At 41.1% G+C, this 23228-nt stretch overlaps 1 protein-coding gene across 5 annotated transcripts; it reads left to right on the top strand.

The window, feature by feature from the left end:
• Window positions 1–5992: 5992 nt before the first annotated feature.
• Window positions 5993–22080, top strand: ranbp3b (RAN binding protein 3b; the record flags this gene model as incomplete). 5 transcript variants are annotated; one of them, XM_080469012.1, is made up of 17 exons in its annotated part: window positions 5993–6046; window positions 9074–9129; window positions 9305–9341; window positions 9429–9506; window positions 9615–9686; window positions 13652–13717; window positions 13798–13890; window positions 14466–14566; window positions 16051–16167; window positions 17388–17488; window positions 17571–17646; window positions 17742–17838; window positions 18823–18947; window positions 19030–19150; window positions 19609–19751; window positions 19939–20134; window positions 20781–22080. In XM_080469012.1, the coding sequence occupies 17 exons, from the start codon at window positions 6025–6027 to the stop codon at window positions 20822–20824; spliced, it is 1545 nt and encodes a 514-aa protein (XP_080325138.1). In that variant the 3' UTR covers window positions 20825–22080. The 5 variants fall into 5 exon arrangements, with proteins under 5 accessions (XP_080325138.1, XP_080325136.1, XP_080325137.1 ...); XM_080469010.1 differs by having other exon boundaries at window positions 5996–6046; window positions 20790–22080; XM_080469011.1 differs by having other exon boundaries at window positions 6008–6046; window positions 9116–9129.
• Window positions 22081–23228: the final 1148 nt, after the last annotated feature.

Raw genomic sequence — 23228 nt, 5'->3', positions numbered from 1 at the left:
CCAATAAATCGGCGTGGGTGTGTAACCTACGTCTCATGCGAGAGAACACTGTTATAACCTCTATGCTGCCGAGTTTATAAGCCTGATTACCATCGACACTTGTGGCGCTCTTTTCTGGTTCAGGTTTTCTGTGCTTTGGAAAAACATGAAAAAGACAGGCAAAAGCTATTAAAGGCAATATAATGAAGTACTGGTATATTGTTTACATTTTTCTTTTTACAAGCTGAGATCTTACTAACTGCTTTAATTAGATCTATCTATCTATCTATCTATCTATCTATCTATCTATCTATCTATCTATCTATCTATCTATCTATCTATCTATCTATCTATCCATCTATCATCGGTGAATAATTGTGATAGCTTTCCTATTATTTTTACCTCTTTAAAGGTCATTGGTGTCTTTACAATCACAAACGTGTCAAACTTGTGTAGGAAGTCCGTTCTGGAAGATCCGACAGAGCATTTCCCAAAAGAGGACAGCAGATTTAACATCTGCCACATCACGATGAGTCAACATGAGAATCTTTTGATCAGGATTTAATCAAATGGCAAAACATGTCACGTTAAAACAGAGCAACGTTGAGTGCAGCTTCACTCGCAGACTGCAATAACGGTAATTGCATCGGGATTCGTTTTACTGTGGTCGGCTTGAAACTGATTAAAAAAATCTGGTGTCCAACTCGCGTCTCTGTTTTCACTCGATGGCACACACGGAAAATGATCTTCCCACTATCAACTGCTTCAAAGCACTTTTTTGTGGATGCATTTTGTTTTTTTTGTTTTTAGTTTTTTGTCTTAAACATATTCACTTTGTCAGCTTAATTTGATCACATACCAACGCGTTGTTCTTTAAATGACGCCTCTGTGATTAGCTGAAATGCGAGTAGATTACCACAAAAAAAAGCTGATGATCTTGGATTTTGTGGGAGGCGTTACATAATCATAATTACTCCTTTATGTGCTATCCCCCCCTTGGGTTCCGTCTTTAGGTGTTAGTTACAGTAACATGGAAAAAGAGAGGTAAATTATCTAAAAAAAAACATGTCTGAATTCTTAAAAGGTAACATATCTTTCCATACAGAACACACCCCGAGGCTAAGGGAGAGTTTTGTTCTGTCTCTAACTGTGATATACCTATTTTTACAATTTGAACAATGTTCCAAAGTCTGCCAAAGACCTCTAAGTCTGCGCCACGAAATTGTCCACACATTTAGCTGCAGTATAATTACAGTTTCAGAGGCGACCGGTCCTCTGGCCTGCTACCAATACAAATATGTTGACTCAGATATAAACTGGACATCGGCTGCACTCGCGGATTAGAAAAAGAAGAGAAACTGTTATGGCCCAAAGCCCAAGCAAAGCTATTCTGACAAATGAGGCCTTTCTGTGGCAGACAGCATAAACACATGCAGTGGCTTGTTTGAGTTGAGCCTGAAGGGAAATGTGAAGCGAGAAGTTTTCTGAAAACTTTTGGTCAACATTGTTCTGCACAAACTCCTATAAAATGTGCTTTGCCCAGCATTTCTGAAACAGAATCAAACCAAGAAAACAAACAGATGCTTTATGTTTAGGCCTGTCCTTCATTCGCCCAGCTTTCTGCCTAACGTAGGCTTCTCTGTGTGACCTTACCTGGCAGTCGGTCACATTTTAATGTAAGCATTCAGCACATCTCTCATGATAGCAGGGTGCTGGAGAAAAAAAGAAAAAAAAAAACTGTTTTACGCTTGCAACAAGGCCCCGAAGCCAAGATTTCAACCCGGAATAAAAGTAACACAAGAGTGTAAACGACTATAACACTCTTTGGCCTCTATTTTTCTTTTTTCTTATCTCATAAGTCCTCTGGTGATTTGTGGTTTAAACCTGTTGTTTGCATGTTCTTCCCATGAGGTTTTGTACATGATTACTCAAGCTGACTCCTATCATCTAAATATGTAGTTTTTAAATTTATTAGCGACTGAAAATAACTGTGAGGGTGAGAATAAATACTAATCCAGTAATGACATGGACATAGTGGGAAAGGTGGGGAAAAAAGGCATTGCAATGTGGTTGAACTGGGAACTTCCAACTGGGAATATGGGATTTTTTTAGAGAGCTCCAAAAGCGGGTCTGACGTCACTCAAAATGGAACAACTTTTGGTGAAAGAACAAAAAGTTCTTTTCATCAAATTTTTGCTGAGTTACAACAGTCCCTTTCACTACTTTAGTAAAACAGACTTGCTGGTTGAAACTGTGAATCTGTAGAGGAATCTATACAACAAAATAAGCAGAGAAGTGGTGTGTCAACAACTTGGACATTTGCTTGGTTAAAGCGTGTGATGAAGAGCTTGTGCGTCTGTCTCTCTTCTGGAGTCTGACAGTAAAAGTAAAGCTGCACTTCTTGTTGGCTTCTCTGTTATTGTCATGTGAACGCTGTATACTGGGAATTGGGACCTTGCCAGATGGGAACAATCCCGGTTCCGAGCTGATATAGCATTGGCTTCATGGTCACCAGGGCTGAGTGTAAAAAAAATAAAAAATAAAAAATATACAAGAACATGCCAGAACTAGTAAGGGTTATGTTGTGCAGGGATGTCAAACATAAGGCCCATAGGCCAAAACCGACTCCAATCCAACCTCCAAGCAAATATTAAACATTTCTAAGAAGCTTGTACAAACATGCATAATACAACAGTTACAGAAGTTTATGGACATTTCACTGTATGTTGCACATGAAGTTTTCACTAAAATTGGCTTTATGTTGAGATCGTACTAATATTGGACAAATGTTTGGTAATAATTGATCCGTTTGGTAAAAATATAGACATTTTCATCACGTACACGCTGCATCACAACAAAGAAAACCCCAAAAGTTTAAATTTTGAGGTTATTATGGCACTATTTTACTGGTCCAGCCCACTCGAGATGAAATGTGGCCCCTGAACCAAAATGTGTTTGACACCCCTGATGTAGCGTGTGCTTCAGATTTAATGAGAGTTTGCCCTCTGGTGGCAGATCCCGTGCACAACATAAATTTTACTCTTAGAAATTACACATGTGAGGCAGGAGACCAGCAGATTGCCTCAGTCTGTCCCCAAAACACCAAGTCGTAAAAACATCCACATGGAACCATTTTAATAGCCCCCCCAAAAAAAAAAACAGAGTGGAAATGGTGAGAATTCAGATTCATGTTTGCTTTTCACTTGAGTCCCCAAATCCCCGGAGCAAGTGGAGTGTGGTTTTTTTGTTTACAGTTCTGGGAACCAATCAACACGACGGAAGAGCCCACGATGCTTTCATGTTTGATTTACAGCACACTGAATGTGGCCTTCATAAAAGGTACCAATGCACCAATAAAAGAAGAGAAAGCAATTACAAGCTGGTGTAAACAATTGTGGTTTCAAATCAGTGAAAAAATGCTTTGCGAATGTTTTATGGGGTCGGAAATTGATTCAACATGTTTGACAGACTTAATCTCATTGTGTATGTTTAGTGAAAGTACTCATTCTTGACATAGCTGCAAATCATGAGCATGGTTTTTGTTTTGGTTTTATGTCCCATCAGTATCTTACTCAGGCTACACAGATGAAGACAGAGCTCAAACTGCTTTTGCAAATGATCACGGAGATTGAAGCAGACACACTACATGAATACATTATTGTTTACCTTCACTTCGTTACCGCTCCTATTGAATATCCCTCTCTCCCGCAGTGTGGAGAGACGTCGAGCTGAAATGTGAAAGGTAAATGAATAAATATGTCAGGAAAGAACAACACAGGATACCCAGATGCAACACTAGATTGTGGCCATGTGGTTCCCTCTTTAAACTCTATCAGGATGAGAGCGATTAAACAAACTCAGGGTGGCGGGAAGCACTATGAAGTGTGTTTTAAGGCTTGCAGAGAGTTTTGTTTTTTTCCCCAATCAGGATAGTGATTTTGTTTAGATTTCCTGTCTGACACAGTGCAGCAATTTCTCAGATTAATCTGTGGCCTTTTAAGAATGCCAAACAACACACTATATGATGACCTGGCGAGGAAAAGTTTTTCCACAGGCCCTAAACATGTATTTGAAGCCAATCTATAACATTAATTTGCCCATATATGTGTGAATGTGTGTGACTATTGATGTGTTTTTAATTTCTCTTTCATTGACTGGCTCACCTTAAGAACTCTAAATCATTATTTATGATGATTAAATGTAGAAAGTTGATCAACTTGCTGCCTTTTTAACTTATTTCTAAACTGTATCATTTGTTACAAATGAGAGATGTGTAAATCTCAGTCAGAGTTGGGAGTTTCCGCAGTGTCACGACTTTTAGCAGCAACGTGCTTAATCAGATTATAATGCATCTTCCTAATTAACTAATCGGTGCAACTCGAATTTTTGTCCTTCTGCCACCCACTGACCACTGTTATTTTAAGTACAAGAAAGAAAGCCGGCCAACTTCCCTCTGATTTCTTTGACAAATCACACAGTGAATAGATGTGAACACATTATTCCGGAATCTTATATATCTTGACTACACTTGGTGGTTTATGAGTGAGATGGCAGCATTTAAAAAAGTATTTCACAAATATCCATCTATAACATCAAGACAGCTTCAGTGAAAGTAAAATCATTTTTGAAAGATACAGTATGTTGATGTAGTAGTAATTATTTCCAGTAGTATAGTAACAAACTCCACAGTACTGTTGTGGTTAGTAATGAGGTGTTACAGTGAGAAGGTCCCCGGTTCGAGTCCTGACCTTTCAGTATGGATTTTGCACGTTTTCCCTGCGCATGCATGGGTTTTCTGCAGTTACTCCAAAACGTGCTCTGAAGTGGTTGTGCTGATTGTAATTTGCCCATGGGTGTTTATGTGAGTGTGTGCGACTCTGTGGGTTTGTCCTGTGGCGTTAAGGGTGCACCATGCCTTCAGCCAGCTGGGATCAGCTTAAACGCCCCGTGACTCCATGTTGAATAAAGCGATTTGATCTCAACCGTTGGGTCGTGACCCAAAAGTGGGTCGCTGGCCTTTGCCTGGACAGAAAAGAACATTTTCGATAGAAATCAACCTAGCAACCTTGTGATTTGGGGGGGACCTGAAGCAAAACCACTGGTATAGAAGGTCAATGGACCTATTTTGTGTTTTAAATATTAATATGTGATCCAAAAACAATTTGGAAAAGGTTCTTATGTTGAGTTTTTAAAGTTAAAATGAACTTGATGTATAATATCTGTGTAGTTACATTTAGGTGTGTGGAGATATGAAAGCTGACTGAAATGGTACAGGCTGGTACAGCAGGGTACAGGAGGGTATACAAGGGGGTACAGGGGGTATATTTGGACACACGGGAGTACAGCAGACTGTACAAGGGTGTACAAGAGCATAGCGGAGGGTACAGGGTGGCACAGCAGAGGGTTATACTGGAGGAAACAGGGTGGGATAGTGGGGTACATGTAGGGTACAGGGGGCACAGCAGAGGGTATAGGGTGGTACAGAAAGGTACAGGGGAGTACAGGAGGGTATAAATGGGGGTTTCGGAGGGTATACAGGATGGTATATTGGGGCTCATGAAGATACAGGTGGGTACAACAGACAGCACAGCAGGGCACTGGAGGGTATATTGAGGCGTACAGGTGGGTATATCGTGGGTACAGGAATTTACAGGTGGGTAGAGGACGGGTATATTGTGGTACAGGAGATATAGGAGGGTAAAGGGGGGTATAAAGCGGGGCACAACAGAGGGTACAGGGGGTAAGGCAGGGCACAGGAGAGTATATTTAGGAATACACGAATGTACAGGGGTTAAAGGATGATACATTGGGGTGCAGGGGGTACAGGAGGTCATATTGGGGTACAGGATAGTATATGAGGGTATATTGGAGGGTACAAGGGGTTATAAATTGGAGAGTATATTGGGGACAGAAGAGGGTACATTAGGGCACGGTGGCACAGCCGAGGGCTCGCGGCCCCCCTCACAGGACGGTGCCTCTCGCGCTCCCTGCCTCGGCTCGTGTTAAATGCGCGGTGGGTTGTGGGTGTGTGAGCGTCGAAGTAAAATGGCGGACTTGGCAAACGAAGGTGAGTGAGTGGCAGTGTGAGAAAAACAATGCATCTGCTGTGTCCGTGTCTACGATACATGTCCGCTGCCGACACATTCGACCACTGAAACGAAGCGACTCGGCCGTGTGTTTACGGCGACCACGGGCGACTTGCAGCTCGGCTGCGTTTACAAGAATACAGCGTTAGCAGCAAGGCTAACGATGCTAGCGGCGCGGAGGCGGGTAATTCCCGGAGAGCTTCGAAACGCCCGGCTTGCCTCTTAACGGGAGCTCCCTGCTATTTATAGTCCGCTAAACAACTTCATGTGTCTAAACACAAATACATGGGGTCAGTGGGTAAACAGACAGTGTGCGCCATCACGCAGTAGTTACTGTGTTATATTGGATGTTTACAGTGGCTTCCCATGCAGTTAGCTGCATCGTTGCTTCATTTAGGCGCGTAGAGTGAACAGCGTCAAGCTAAACGGTGTAATCGCCGTTTCATAGTTTTCCAAGATTATTATACTCGTGTGTAATCTGAATCATAACGAAGTATTGCAATGACGCCCATTAGACGTATTGCAGCGTTGTTAGTCTGCCGGATGACTCATGCTAACGATAGCCAGGCAGCTAAACTCGGCTTAACGAAACAACCGGTGGAGGCAGCTATTTACTGGAGAGGGTCAGTTCGCGTATGATCCGGCAGGTTATCACAACATCTTGACATGCATGGATATCTAAAGAGAACACCATCGTCACATGCAGGTATTCTTGCTTTCTTTTGCCAGAGATCACTGTTTGCAAGCTGCACATAGATGCAAAGGTGGTAATTAAATATAGGTCACTCAGCAATTACACGTTTTCCTCCCTCAAATAGGTTTCACATACGAACCACAGCCGAGGGTTTGTGTCAGGATAGGAAGTGCTTTTTATAGAAGCAGATCTAGTCGTGGAGTGGATGTAATTTGGCTGGTGTTGCAAGCTTTTTAATGCCCCGACAGGGATGCTAACACCTGCTCAGTGTAATAGGCCCAACCCAGACAGAGGAAAACCTTTGTCTGCCTGCGTTATAGGATTACACTTCTTACAGAGGTTACACTGTGAAGGTAGAGATGTTGGCATCCTGAGGTGACATCTACCTGTTTCCTCTCCCCTGCTGATTTGTGTCCCCACCCCTCCCCCCATTATAACAATAAGAGCAATGATAAATGTATTCAAACACACATACACGAGATCCCTTTCCTTGAATTAAAATACCTTCAAAATGGAATATAATTGTCAAAAGACAACAACACTGAGGACATTAAAGTATAAAGACATTTTAATAAAGGTGACATTGGCTTTGCTTGCTTGTTCTCTTCAGGCAGGTTGATTCTGCAGCCTTGCAACTTTAATTACAAAGGTTCAAATTACTCTTGTGAACTGAATGGCACATCCTTGCAGAAGGAGTATGTACAATTAAAAGATCAGTTGAGTAACGTTTTGATCTCTGAGCTTTGTATGTAAGGAGTGATAGCTTGAAACCATGTGTAAAAGCAACAGGTAGCCGGAGAGGTCAGGATGGCTGAGATGTGGATCGAGATTAATAATGCAGACTGCAGTGTTGCGGATGTCTGAGGGAAAAAAAAAGAAATAATCCAAATGACTTGTGATGAAAGTTTGTAGGACATTGCTCACATTTCGTTGAGGTAAAATGTTGTTGCAATAGTATAGATTAATAATAATAATGACAATAAAGGCCTTGTTTATGTCTTTTTGAGGCCTCGAGATAATTTCCATATAAGGAAGAAGATACCCTACTGAGATTATATCTATATGTATTTTTAAATTAAAGCTGTCAGAGAAGCAGAATAAAGCCATTCAGTTTCATCTTTGCATTGGATTAGCAGCACCAATCCTCATTCAGTGTGGAATAATCTGTATAAATTTGGCCCTCCAGTACAGATAATACACTTGTGTAGTTCTCACCATGATCAACTTTGCCAATACCTGTTTCTATGTTATTAAAAATACTGTGCTCTTATTATTTTGATGGCTATTTCCATGATTGATTGCCTGATGAAGTTTAGTAAAGCTCTGACATCTCTTCACTGATTTACAGTGAATGAAACTCAACATTGTTGGCAAGCACAGCAATTCATTTTGAACCAGTTTATTTTCCCATTTCCTTCCTCTACACCTACAACCCTACATTTGCCTTTCAAATCTACTGTTTAACTCACCTAACACTTAGAGTGGTGCTTTACACACACACACACACACACACACACACACACACACACACACACACACACACACACACACACACACACACACACACACACACACACACACACACACACACACACACACACACAATTTGTGAGACGGTTTCTACCATCCACTGTAGTTTATATAATGTTCTAGTGTAATGCCTGTGGTGTTGGATCAGGGGTGTCAAACATAAGGGCCCGCGGGCCAAAATCAGCCCGCAAGAGGCTCCAAATCCAGCCAGCCAAACTACCACGCAAATTGTGAAGAATTTCAAAGGAAACTGACTTTTTCCCAAAATAAATTTATTAAGGATAGTGAACACAACACTGAGACTGGCTGAGATATCAGTGATGCTGCCTGAAAGATGGCAAACTAGCATTAGCCTCAAAGCCATGCTGTCAGGGTAAGTTTGTTAAAACACCCATAATGCAACAGCTACAGGAGACATTCTTTCGGAAATTTCACTGCATTTTACGGAAGGTTACATTAAAATTGTCTTTATGTTGAGATTGTGGTCATTTTCAGCAGTAATTTTTTTTCCTCCCACAAACATATTGACATTTTCATCACGTACACTTTGTGCCACAACAAAGAAAATCTCTAAAGTTCACATTTAAAAGTTATTATGGCATTTTACCTATCCAGCCCACTAAAATGTGTTTGATACCCCTGCATTAGAAGATGTTATTCATTCCACGTGGTCTGTTAGGTCTTTGTTTTGTTATGAACTGTGAATCATGAAAACAATTCAGAGGCAATTGCTGTGTGCTTCGTGCTAGTTCTTGGATGACCAGCCTACATCTTCTCTTAACAGACAAGCCTGCCATAGCACCTCCTGTGTTTGTTTTCCAAAAAGATAAAGCACAGAAGGTAAGTTTGTATCAAGACACATTTTACTTTTCTTAATCTCCTGGAACTTCAATTTCTTAAAGACTGTATTGCAGTTGGCTCTGTAACAATCATTGTGCAAACTGTCTAGGTTGCTTTTAGCTTTTTCTTCATTTTGGAGTGATTTGGATGATTTGCACTACTTGTTGTTTTGCAGCGATCTGCAGAGGGCTCCAGTGCAGAAGATGGAGAAGGTAATCCAAATTTTGTTAACCAGCCCAGTTTTTCCCTTATTAACCGTAAGTCATTTTTCAGTCTTAATGCTTTATTTCCTCTTCCAGATTCAGATAAAGATGAGGGAAGCTACTGCCCCCCTGTGAAAAGGGAAAGGACCTCATCATTCCCACCCCCACATTCTGGTAAGGACACGTGGTGACTAAGCAGACATTTATTTTCTTTGGTTCTTTTTCTGGCGGTTTACACATTGATTTGTATGCTGAGCGCAATGCCTGTCTGCTACTTTGCAGTTCCCAAGAACAATGTATTCATGCCCTCCAGTTTCTGCCAGTCCCCGACTGGGAACTCTGACTCTGAGCCAGGTGAGCTATCTCCACCACCATGAGTTTAGTTTCACAACTCAAAGACCCCCTGCAGCAAAACTGCTGAGTTTCAAAGGTCAAACTTGTCATTTTGTCCACCGTTTCAGGCAATAAACTTTGGAGGCTAACTGAAGCTGGAAAACAATAACATTTAGCGGCACTCTGATTTCATTTTCTTAACTCATTATTGCCAATAAGACACTCGTGACGTTTTCCATGTCCCGCGTCTTTTTTCTTTCTAACCAACTGTATTTAACTCCCATGTGGTATTTTTAACTTCTTAGCCAGGACCTCAAGTATCTGCTGTGGGAGACTTGCATTATTCATGGATTAAAAAAAAAAGTTTAGCCACACACGACTTCAGTTGCACTTTCTCTTTTAAAAAGGCAAAGCTTAAGTGAATGCACACTGAAAGTAGTAAAATGTATGATGAACTGACACTAAAGTGTCTTTTCAATGCAACATTTTAGTCAAACGATCTTCACATTATAACTGTGCTTCATTAAATGTCCCCTGTGTTTGTTGAGGCAGTAGTTTCACATGTAGCCTGGTGGCTTAGCAATCCCCATTCTGTTTTCATTCAGCACAAATGAGCTGTGAGTGCATTTACCCGGCATGCTAGTTGTTGTTAAACTGAAGTTGGAGCTTCTCAACATCCCGTTTGTTATTATTGTGACACCCTGACCTTGAGTGGTCTGTGATTCTGCCTGCACTTATTATAGTTCTGCTTTGCTGCCAAGTTAAGAGACGCTGGTAAAAGTAGTGGGTATGATTATCAATAATAAGATCATTAATATTTATTCTGTGTAAGTACCTACTAGAGACTGGGGAAGCTTTTCTGTCAACCAAAACAGATAGAAGTGATAACACCAGTGTGGCTCTCAGATCTTCTGCAGTGGTAATTTTTTCCAGTCAGGTTAAATGAGGTTCCACACATGAACAGAACCACTTTGGCTCAGTCGTGGATGGTTGTGCAGACTCTGTGCTTCCACTCTGTTTTTTTTTGTTCTTTACTGTGTGAGGCTAGTCAATCCTGATGATTAAAAACGTTGGATGTTAACTGAGTAATTTGCCCCGTTATGTATTTCCTTTAAGGTTATGTAACTGGGATTAGCATAATCAACTCAAGCCTTCTTCAGTCGTCATAGCTCAAATATAAGTAATTTTAAGGTTTGTCTGAGGATTGCCCAAGAAATGAGGAAGCAACTGAGTCACATGTTTCAAACTTCCACCCCTTTCTGCCACCATTTCAAATTGCACCCCCACTCAAGTATGAAGAATACCAAGCTTTGTGGTCTCCAGCTGCTCGCACTCGCACCAGACTGAGTCATTGATTCTACTTCAGACTCCAGCAGCTGTCACATCTGTCAGTCACTTCCAGACTTATCTGACATCAAACTAAACAGTTCTCACTTTTTGAGGACGACACCTCAAATGACAGATTTTTCAATATTTCATAGTGCATAAATAGTAAATTGAGCAAGCCAAATTATCTTTTAATAATTATTTAAAAGCATTGTATTGGCTGCTTGATAAGTTTGAAGGGATATATAGGGGTTATATATAATACACATTCCAAGTAGACTATGAAACAATACGTAGTGTTGTGTGTTTCCACTACACACAAAACTGCATCAAGAACAAAGTTTCTGTGTCCAAAAATGCAGTAGTGCTCATACCAGGCCTGTTGTGGTGTAAGGCCGCCACCGATGTACACAAGAAGACATGAAACACATATATGAAACTTAAAACTCACGATTTATGAACATGTGTTTTCTCAGTTCCTCTTGTTGTTCATGGAGAAGCAGATTTTAGTTGTAAAAGCCACATCATGCTCAGTATCTCCTGTAGCATGAACACGATGCTATTATCTTCTGTTGCTGCTGTGTTGTTGAGTTACTACATGTGGGTTAAGCTAGAGGCGTGTTTCCAACTTCTTCGATCTGGGAGCTGGTTTCAAAAAGTGGCAGTTTCACTTTGACAATGCGTGTCGATGAAACTCTTAATATGATAAAAAAGTTTTAACTGTTAAACCCACCTCCATGTGGGCGGGGTCTCGGATGATGTGCAGACGAAGCTGGAGAGAAACCAACAAGGTAGAAAGAAGAGATGTGCGACATACAGGCTGAGAAACTGTAGACAGAGGCCCTGTTTACACAACAACGTGAAAATGCAAAATTTTGGTTACATGAAAATGGTGCTCGGAGCCACTGAAAACACAACTTTTTGAAAACTGCTTCCAAGGTGGAACTTTTTCACAAAGCTCTGACTTTGTTCATGTGTATATAGAAACGTTGCTCTTGCTCATGAGCACCATGGTCGTAGTAAATAGTTTTTCTGCACAGGGTCAGTAGACGGACAATAACAACTACGTTTGCCTATTAGTGTCATGACTCCCAGTCCATATTCTCCTGGGACTTGGTAGTTTTATAGTCGACAGTCACCGTAATAACAGTCCAACTTAATTGTTCAATCGAATGGCTCGCGTGTACTCGCCATTGGCATTTATAGTATATTGTTCCCTGCATGCATATGTGTGGTTTCATTACAAAAGCAACAAACTTTGTGGCCTTTAAAGAAAACTACACTATTTTCATTGTTTCTACAAAATGTTACACCAACATTTTGAAAATGACATCGTTTTGAAAATGTTGATGTGAAAACGAAACTTTTCTGAAATGGAAAGACAAAAGTGATGCGATTTCACGTGAATCGTTGTCGTCGAGAAACACCCTGGATATGAGAATTCACATAATCAGGAAGCATATGAAACATTTGGCATGGTTGCATATTTATGCACCGTGTGGCGCCTGTCTCTTGTTAACGGTATTGAAAATCTGTTTTTTTCAAATAGATTTTACCCTGTTTTATGGGGGAAATTACTCATGTACTCGTAAAAAAAGACGTTTGTGTTTGGAAAGCCTCTTTCTAACAATTTCCAAGGAGATTTGTCACATAATTAGTTCCAGCTTATATTTTAACTAATAAATATTCTCTCAATCTCAATGAGGTTGTAACTATCAATGGAAACTGAAATAATGTTGTTCTGTGAATATCCTATAAAGGAATGAAATGGAAGTCGAAGGTTTAAAAGAACTGAGTCTAAACACTAAAATGCCTTGTAATGAAACTGGCTAATTCCTATAGGAAAATGCCTTTGGTCGAATGTGAAAACTGAAGTGTATACAGTAGAAGAAAAACCAATTAGTGGTGAAATGCCTCGCAGTGCTGTGAGTGGGTGGGCGGTCTGGTGGCGGTATTGTTAAATGTGACTTTTTAAAACCAGGTCTCATTGCTTGTGTGGTTGTTTGTCCTTATTGAATACGGGCCAGTCTGCCCTTCAGATCCTGAAAACGAGCGGATCGTAAAATGAAAATCAGACTCAGGTTTGTTTTTGCTTTAAAAAAGAAAAACAACACATGTCCTGACTAGTTTAAAGGTGCACCCCAATCATCTGCTTAGAATAAAGCAGCTTGGTTTGTTTTCATTTGGAAATTTCTCCTCTCCCCTCAAGTGAAATAAATGTACAACCATCCCAAATATTTAAGAGCTTCATCAGAGGGTGGACATCCCCAGTGTTTGTGTAGTGCACATTTTCCACATCCTTTAAACCTGGAAGATATGATAGTCAAGGTTTAAAGTTGAAATGAAGTTGTAACTGAGCAGGACAGAGACAGATTGGTTTCTACGAGTGCTTTTGGCTCGCTGCGTCAGTGCTGATTAGGGCCGGGTCAGGCCGGGCTAATAAAGCCACTGAGATGGAGAGACGGAGGTAGAAATAGACGAGGGGCCCTAGAGCCCGTCCAGTCCTTGCAGAGAAATTGGATTGCAACACAGCGCTTTGTTGCTCTAAATGGGTTGCTGTGGTGACTGGTCAGAAACGAGGATCATATCCATTTAATATTGATGCAAATCAGGGTTTTTTTCCCCCAACATCTCCCTCTTCTTTCTCTTCTTGTCACCAGAGGAGAAGCCTGTGGGATTCCGTTTAAAGCCACCAACTCTCATCCACGGGCAGGCTCCCAGTTCAGGTCCGTCTCTGAATAGAGGACAATTAGATTTTCATGAATCCAATTTTCAGGCGGTGTTTTAAAGTGTGTCTCCGTTGCAGGTGTCCCAAGTCAAAAACCCAAGGAACAGCAGCGCAGTGTACTACGTCCTGCAGTCCTCCAGGCACCAGCCTCTAAATCACATATAGAGTCCAGTGAGTACCGTTCATATCAGCCAAATGCTTCTACCTTTTAAAATCTCTTGCTCTTGTAAATGTTTAGGTGTTTAATTGTCTTTTCTTTTCTCCTAATGACCTGTATTTGTACATTTTATTTTATATTTGTCTTAATGCTTAAGAGGGAACTCATTGAAATACCCTTGAGACTGTTGTTACCTCTGAGCATTTGTATCAATGTTTTTTTTTTTTATCCACAAGAATCATTTGGAAAGAGTAAAACTGAGCAAAATCACACATTTCTCCATTTCTATAAAAAAACAAATGCCTCCACACTACTGAGTCGCACAAAGAAACCTAAACATATTTCATTAGTCATTTACCTTTATCTGCATTTTAAAAAAAAATAAAAATTGGGGGGGGGGGGATCAGGTTTATTTTAGTTTGACTTTGTTTTTATCTTTCTAATACTTGATCTTGAGCCTCCCCCACACATCCTTCCCTTTTCAGTTTTCTTGTCCTTCCTCATTTTGAAACATGGGATCATCGTGGTTCATTCATTAAATGTCCACATCACAGTAAATGATGGGCCTCCTGTGCCTTTGTGGGCTTAGATTCCAGTTGTGGAACCAACGGTGTGAAAAAGTCATCAGATGGAGCACCGTCGACCCAGTCACTGTTTCTGAACAACACAGAGCACTCGGCCAAGTCGCAGGTGAGAAGGTCATGGTTCTCACCAGCTTCTTCATATATATTCTTCCTACCAGTAAGACAAATATATACTGATAACAAAGCATTCTGTTCATTGTTTTCAAAGAATTTCCCCCTCGGATTAAGAAAGTATTTATTCTAGTTCTGCTTCTTTTTGAACTGGAACAATGAAACGATGGCATAATAACATCTAGTAATCGGTACATTATTTATATGTGAACAAAGAAGCTATTTCAAAAATAGGACCCAGTCATTGCACTTCTTTGAAATAACAGGATTAAATCATTATTATTGTCATCTAGCTGGCTGCATTAGACCCTCCAATGGGCCAGTTTTGGCCCTCGGGCTACACATTTCACACCTCAGCTTCTCCATGATTACTATCATTTTTCAAAGGCGCTAATCTTTCAGAGTTGTTGGGCATAGCCATTATAATTTAACTAACAAGCACAGGCCCAGAGTCTGTACCTCCTTGCAGTGATCAGGAGGAGGATCCAGGGCTGTTGTTTTTTTAATGAATATGTACAGACAAAAAGATAAATACCTCATGCTGCCACTGTTTGTAAGATATTAATTATAAATAAATACCAGTTATGAGCACACTTGTCAGCACCCTACCAACATCCAAACTGGTGACTCATTCGCTAGCAAAATGTTTGTGTGGGAACAGCAAACATTTTTGCTGCATTAATTTTGGAATTATGAGCATTACGTGTCAGATTAATTGCGATCACTTGAGGAATAATTAAGCCCAGATGTGGCTTTCGCTTGCATAAACTTGCACAAACTGCTCACAAACGAATGGGAGCACTTTTCCGCGTTTGTGGACGCTTGCGTCATTGATGGATGCTTAAAATTGTATTATTTATTTTCCCCACAAACCGTTCCAAGCACAGAATCTTGTGTGCGTGGAAACATGCACAAACAAAGTCGAATGGTTGCATTCATACCCCGATCACAATGGGTTTCAGCCTGATGGAGGAGCAGTGCACAAAGTTCTTTAATATTTTATACGACCAGCAGCAAGTCAGTTTTTAGTTTGTGGAAATATTCAACAATATGCCGGCATATTAAACTGGGCTTAATGGAATCACTTATAGTTCTGAGTTTGTAAGTTCTTAAATCAAAGCAGAAGAGCAACGTATGTTGGACCAGCTGATGTCAGAATGCATGTCTGTTTTTGTGGATTTGTGGTGTGTGGTTGGATCCCCTTCATTTATTTCTAGCCTCAGTCATCTGCCCGCCATGTAGAAAGAAAGTAACGGGCTGCGCTCGCGGTTTGCCGTGCACAATAATTAACCGCGTTGCATGTCAGGGAAATGGATCTAAACAGAATCAGTGTATCAGAAGTTAAATAAGTTTTATTAAAGCTCCTTTAACTTCTAATAAAAGCCATGCATTGTTGTAGAGCTGTTTTTTCCTTTTAGATCATAAAAGGCACATTCAAGCAATAATGAGTGGCGCATTTCTTTGGTTTCCCCTTTTCAGAAACATGAAAATGAGGACGACGGAGCAAGCGATGACAAAGATGGAGGCAGAAGAGAGAAAGACTCGGATGTAGCAATATCATTTGTGTTTGGTCAGAATATCAAAGACAGAGCAAAGGTGGGTGGATTGTCTGGAGCATATAGTCAGCTTGTTTACATGCACAGAATCCAATCCTTATTGCATATGTCCATTATTTATGTAATCCTGTAAATGGGACATAATGGGGAACCGGATCAATACGCCTCTGCTCCATTTTACACTTCAACATTTTTAAGTCAAAATGGAAAACTGTCATTATGATTGGGCATCTGTTTACATGGTAAAAGTTTTTGAAAACCCTCCGTTTCCGTGGAAACGAACGAAAACAACACTTTCTGAAAACACTCAGCCTCCATGTAGGTGGGGAAACGCTGCTACTGCGCATGCACACCACAGCTGTAGTAAATAGTTCAACAGCACGGCCTCGTGGCCTGGCATTCTAACCACATAATTTTAAGCAGTTTTGCTGTTTCCGTGGAAACGGTCATTGTTTTTCAAGTATTGCTGTGTAAATGCAATACTTTTTCTGAAATGAAAACGTAAAAACCATGCATTTTCACTTGAAACATCATGTGATTCCTCCCCAACATGCAGATTCCTTTATGCACATAAAACCTTTGTGGATAACCGAAAGAGTGAATCAGATTTTTTCCAATGGTCAGATTTTTAAAATGCATGTAAACACATCAGATCATAGCATTACAATGATCCGATTACTTGCAGCTATTTTTCCCAGTGTTTAGTGGTCATGTAAACGGGCTTACTGAATAAGGAAGCAGAACATTTGATTTGAGGCAGTGAGCAGAGCAGCTTTAACACCTCGCTCTGAAACTTCACTCTGAATAATGTGTCGCCTCATTATAGACTTTATTTTGAGACAGTTCCCTGCATCGCTGGCTAAAATTCAAACTGCATTGATCAGGTTCAAAGGAAGGAATAATTCACTTCTGGGAATTAAACAAACATCTTTTCTCGGTGGGCGGGGGGGCGGCTGTGATTTGAGAAGAAAACATGAAGTTTTTAGTTATTAATAAAAAAAAAATGGCTTGTGTGAATTTAAAAAAACTAAACAAACACATTAACAGCAGCTGGGAAAGCAGGGAAATCTGGTCTAGAGAATGTGTATTAAGTTTTACCAGGTAGGAATGTAATATCATTGTGAACTTTGGATTGTGATAATGGGAATAGTTGTCGTGCAAATAGTCCAAGTGAATGGAAGTGTCTCTCGTGTGGTTTGTGGTTTCAGTCTGATTGCATTTCCCGTTTCAAGACGTCTTCCTCTTGTGTTTTTCCTCCAGTTGGAAGAGAACAGTACAGAAGACAACTCAAAGGATGGTGTGCCTCCAGACTCTCAATCAGAAGGCACTAATTATTTCTTACAGTACATCTCAACCCCCAGGTAAGTCCGCCCTGCCGTCCCTCGTATTGTTTACCTCCTTTGTTTAAACCTGGTTTGAAATACTCTGTACTTTCCTTCCCAGCTCAAAAAATGCCACAAACAGTGCAGACAGTGGATCCAAATTTGTTTTTGGGCAGAATATGTCTGAACGGGTTCTGGTGAGTGAAAAACAATAAAATGTGAAGTGATATTGCGCTCACATTTTGGCCACGCTTGGAAAACTGGTAACAACCAGCATTTGTTGTGCCTGCAGAGTCCCCCGAAGGGCGAGTCTTCAAAAGAGGAGAATAAAGAGGTTTCAGCTGCCCCTGCTTCACAGCCGTCATCACAGGAAACCACCCCAGAGAAGGGTAAAAACACAATCCCACTGCCTTCTGGAAAAATGTCTGCTATTTGGCTCAAATACTCGTAGCTGTAAGCGAGACTCTTGGAGAGACTTGAACCACGACGAGCAACACAAAGACGACCTGTGAAGTGAAGCGACGCGGCTTTGAAACGGTCTTCATAACAGACACGATTACTGTATCATCTGACTAATGAGATAAGCTCTTTTGTTGTAAACACACTCAATCATTAGATTGTTGTGGAGAGACTTCAGTTGGTTTTTTGTTTATCGAGCCACAGACTTCATCATCAAGCTTCGGGGCCTGCACAGTTGAAATGGTTCTCAGGCCCCGTTTACAAGTGTTGATTTCAAGTGAAAATGCTTTTCTAAAAACGGCTCCCAAGGTGGAACTTTTTGAAAACACTCTGTTTTTAAATAGTGGTTCTGCACATGCTCAGTAGATGGACAAAAACAACAATGTTCGCCTCTAGTGTCTTGACTCCCAGTCCATAGTCTCCCGAGACTTAGAGTTTTATGGATGACAATCACTGTACTCCCATTGTTTATGTTTAAAGCACATTGTTCTGTGCACGCATGTGTGTGCTTTCATTATGAAGACAAACAGCACCCACTAGTGGCCCAACATGTGAACTGCATTGCTTCAGCTTTTCTGCCATGTTCATGGAAGCAGACGTCGTTGTCAAAACGTGTAAACGCCAAACTTTTCTGAAACCGAAATGATCACTTGAGATGTTGTCACGTAAATGGGGCCTTAGTTATTTCAGTACGCTAAAAACCCTGAGCCTTTCCTAGCTGTCATGCGGACAGACATTGAGTTACAGGCACACAAAGCTCCGCCCCCATCAAATGATCCACAGCGACGTGTTCAGCTCCAGAGTCAAGTGACGATCGTCACCCCGCACCGCTGGCCTCTCCAGGACTCTTCACAGGCAGACGCGCTGAAGGTAAAGCTAAAGTGTAACTTCCTCACCTCATGCTCTGTCTCCAGTGAACAGCGTGTCGGAGTCTTTGGAGGAGTCTGCAGCAGCGTACACCAAAGCCACAGCCAAGAAGTGCATCTTAGAGAAGGTTGACGTGAAAACCGGAGAGGAATCAGAAAGCAATGTTTTACAGGTGAAAGACGAGCTCTCTGCATCAAGTTTTTGTCGCGATTACTCGCCGCCGCACGCTCACAGCGTGTGTCCTCCTACTTCAGATGCAGTGCAAGTTATACGTGTTCGAGAAGACGGCTCAGTCGTGGATAGAGAGAGGTCGAGGTTCGCTGAGGCTTAACGACATGGCGTCGACAGACGACGGCACGCTACAGTCCCGTCTAGGTACGTACAGTCGCAGCTGCTTCTCGGGGATGAAAAAGAAAATAAACAATGTGGGTTTCAAGACGGATCCTGTCCTCACAACTCAACGCATGATTGGACTGAGAAAATTCCAAGTTGATGTTTGTACGAGATGAGAGATGAAGGGAGAATCTCTCCTGTCGGTTGTTTCTATTGTTTTGGTTTTCTTCTTTATTTTTACAATTCCTGACTTTGAACACAAGGGGGAGCCCATTCCTGTAACCACTACTTTGTCAACTCGAGGCTGCCTCAATGTAAAATTATGACTGAGTAAGAAGTAAAACATGAGATTCAACTAAACAAATAGGAAATAGAAATGCACATGTTTAGAAATATACTTTGTATTATAAAGTACTGTATCAGTACTGTATCAGTACTGAGTCTGGTTGTTGAAGTTGTGTTTCAGTGCCGTCCTGTGTTTGTGCTCTGATTCCCTCCAGTGATGAGGACCCAGGGCAGCCTCCGGTTGATCCTCAACACTAAACTCTGGCCGCAGATGCAGGTGGACAAGGCCAGCGAGAAGAGTGTACGAATCACTGCCATGGACACGGAGGACCAGGGGGTCAAGGTCTTCCTAATATCGGTGTGTTCCGCATTTTACGTCCTAAAGATGAAACGCGAACAGCCCTGATTTATTATCTCTCCTCCAAAAATACTGGAAGTTTTGTCTAGTGGCTTCGCATGGACACCCACTACATGATCCATATTTGTGATTGGTTGTTTTGGCGCTGTGGCTGACCTGCGTCTGCTCTCCCCTCTCTTTTCTTCAGGGTAGCTCTAAAGACATAGGTCAGCTGGCTGCAGCGTTACACCACCGCATCTTAGCCCTGAAGAGCCGGGCGGAGCAGGAGCCCGAGACTCCGGCAACAACCATCCCCGAAGCCGAGGTACCGCAGTCCAACGAGGAAGACAGCGACGAGGAAGACAACGCCTCGGCCTCCGCTTCAGCCTCCACTCCTGCTACAAGTCAGTGGTTTATATTATTTTTAATTGCTCACTTGGAAGCATTGTACAATGTCAGTATGCAAACCGATCACCCAGAAATTTTTATTTATTTATTCCCCCCCAATTTAAAAAAACAAACAAAAACAAACATATTAAATTCTGTCCATTCTTCCCGCCAAAAGAGCTGGTCAGTTTAAAAGGTGATGAGATGAGTTGCTTTGAGTATGTCGATACAATCGTGTTTGTATTTTCATCTTTTCTACCCAACTTGAGGTCAGTCCCAGTGAACAAACCTTTATTCTGAAACAATTTCCAAATAGTCTATATATTGCACTTTAGACAGTTTTCAGTTTATTGTCATATTCACATCAGTAACATCTTTCTCTGCTGTCCACAGAGAATGGCACATAAAAAGAAATGGTGCAGGATTGGTTTAAAGATATGTACAATATTTCAACAAAAAGTTGTGCAAAATTAGATAAAGAGTTTGTATGAAGGAGCCCGTTTCAGTTCCACATCTGAAGCAAGTCTTTTGCCAATTCAGACTTTCCTCTGTGTTGTTAAATGCAGTAGGTGTTTCTAATGAAGTGTTGAGCAGCTTCCTGCTCTGTGACGTGTTGCGCCGCCTCTTGCCTTCGCCAACCTGCTGCCTGCTCTCTTCCTGCAGGTAATTCAGAGGGAGGAGAGGGCCAGGCAGCGGGAAGCACATAGCGTCTCTCTGGGACGGCCTGCCAAGATGCTGCTGTCGATGCATTTTGCTGTAGGCATCTCCATGGACACCCCTTGACCAACATGGGTCCCCAAGACCAGTACTTTTGGATATTAGAAGTCTAGCTCCAGGAAATAACCCCCCCACCCCCCCATGCCGGAGTGTCTCACCCAACTTGTGCAGTTCATCTTCTTCTGCATTCAGCGTAATATCTGGAGTTGTTTCTTCCCTCCCTCTCCTGTTTTGTGTTTTATTTTTGTTTTTGAGTACTTTTTTTTTTTTTTTTTTTTTTTTCTTCTTCTTCTTCCTCCTCCTCTCCTCGATAGCAAAAATAAAGACTTCAAAGCTTTGGTTTGGGACTTTTCTGCTCATCATATTGATGAGTGTAAGGGTGTTTTCCTCTACATTTTAAAGTATGGCACATGTTAAGACTGCAGTTTCTACTTCGGGACCTTTATACTCACTCAACAGACGTGTCTCTGGACGCCACACATCCAGAGGAGCTTCATTCACACTGTATTTGACTAGTCATCCAAGTCGGTTGTCCTTGACTTCAAACCACATCCAGCCTTCCTCCTGCCCCACACCCCCACCCCCACCCCCCGCTCCTCCCCTCTCCTCCCATCCCAAACCAGTCCGTGTGTTAGGTTTTGGCAAATTGTAATTTATTTTGGGCTGTCATTTTCATGAGGCATCTCAACACATATGTGCTGTTTGTAATGGCTAGCCAAGACCACTCGAGTTGTCATTAATAGCAGTTTCTTATATTTCCTATTGACCTATATTATAGTGAATAAAAGACTGAAACAACACGGTTTCTGCAAATGTGAGTGAGTGATTTGAGGACAAAAGGGCAGAAGAATTCGCCTCAACTATTCTTTATTTTTTTTTTTTGTCTAAATTAATAAGATGTATTCTTCTTCACCATGTACTTTTTTATTTTATTTTTTTCAAAATTTGAGAGGATTTAACTCATCAGACTACATTCTGCATGTAACTTTTTTTTCTTTTCTTTTCGACATCCCATGCGTTTATTGTGTTGATACATATTTTTATGTTGATAATATACAAACTTTTTATTCATTTACATTTGGAAAAACATGTTGGAATGAAGATTAAAGTTCATGTGTGGAACATTTCGAGTGCTAATTGTAATACCCTGTGAATGTCATGTACATTTTGAATATATCATTTTAGTAGCACACCATGTTTTCTCATCTCCAACCCCCTTTACAAAAATAAACCATTTTGGACTGATTGCAGGTTTTCCCTTTGAAACATGATTCTAAAATCTACTTTAATGCAAAATTTTTCTTTTGATCTAAATTTGTTTTTGTTTTTTTTAATTCTACTTGAATAGAAATAGATTAGTGTTTAAAGTGGAGCTGCTTGTAGTTTCAAAATTGTACCAAATGTTAATATGTCAAATTTGTTGGTCGGACATTATTGTGAATGTGAATTAAATTTCCCCCCCAACAGAGCCAAATGAACAAAAATAACTAAATTAGAATTACTTTCACTTAATGTGAACAGTTTAGCATGTCGGCAGCAAGAGGCAGGCCCACAAACTTTCTTTTGGAATTTTCTAGTTTTCAGTTTAAGCTCTTGTTCACAAGTATTGAACGCATAAATAAATGTATTCGAACTCCTGTAGATACAGGAATATATATTTAGAAAAACAGACTTTCTTCTCGTCTCATACAATATTACAACGTAATGTTGTATATTCGAATCTTTTGTTTCAACCTCCGTGCTTCATTGTTGACCGTCGCCACTGTGCGACAGGCGTGCGTTGTTCACTTATGAAAACGGCGCTTTTCTGATAAAGTGCACATTTGCTACGCCGTCGTCTGGATCACATGTGGAGTGTCCTGATACCCCGTGACAAAGTAAGACGGACCAATCGCAGCCCCTCGTGGCCTGTGTCCCTCCCCTTTGCGTCCTGTGCTCCGCTGGACGCGCCGATCGAGACCTTTGGAGGTGCTCGTGGCGTTGATGCAGAGGAGGCGGTTCGCAGCAATGCATAGCCTTTATGTATCTATTGCGTGCGCGTGGAATATAAATTAGGGTTTAGAAAAGCTGCAGAGGAAGAACATCTCTCGTCCCCTTCATTCTTGGTGTGAAAGATTGCAAATCGATGCATTGGGGGTGGGGGGAAAGTTACGAATATCGGTAAAGCATAAATGTAAAAGTACTTTTGTATTAAGACAAAAAAAACACAACAAAAACTTAGACACTATGTTGTCAGAAGTGTTTTTATTGGATTTCCATTGATTCTTTGAATCTGGTTCTCAGGCCAAAAATAAAATGGATAAAAAACCGATGTAATGTTCTCCATTTACAGTCGAGATAGTAAAGTCCCCGTGTGGCTGGGCCCTGTCCAGCCTCTCCCATGTGCATGCTTTC

Source organism: Lipophrys pholis (genome assembly GCF_963383615.2).
Source record: "Lipophrys pholis genome assembly, chromosome: 1".
Lineage (NCBI taxonomy): Eukaryota > Metazoa > Chordata > Actinopteri > Blenniiformes > Blenniidae > Lipophrys > Lipophrys pholis.
Note: the sequence above shows the minus strand (reverse complement) of the source record. Positions and strands in the feature narration are given on the sequence as shown.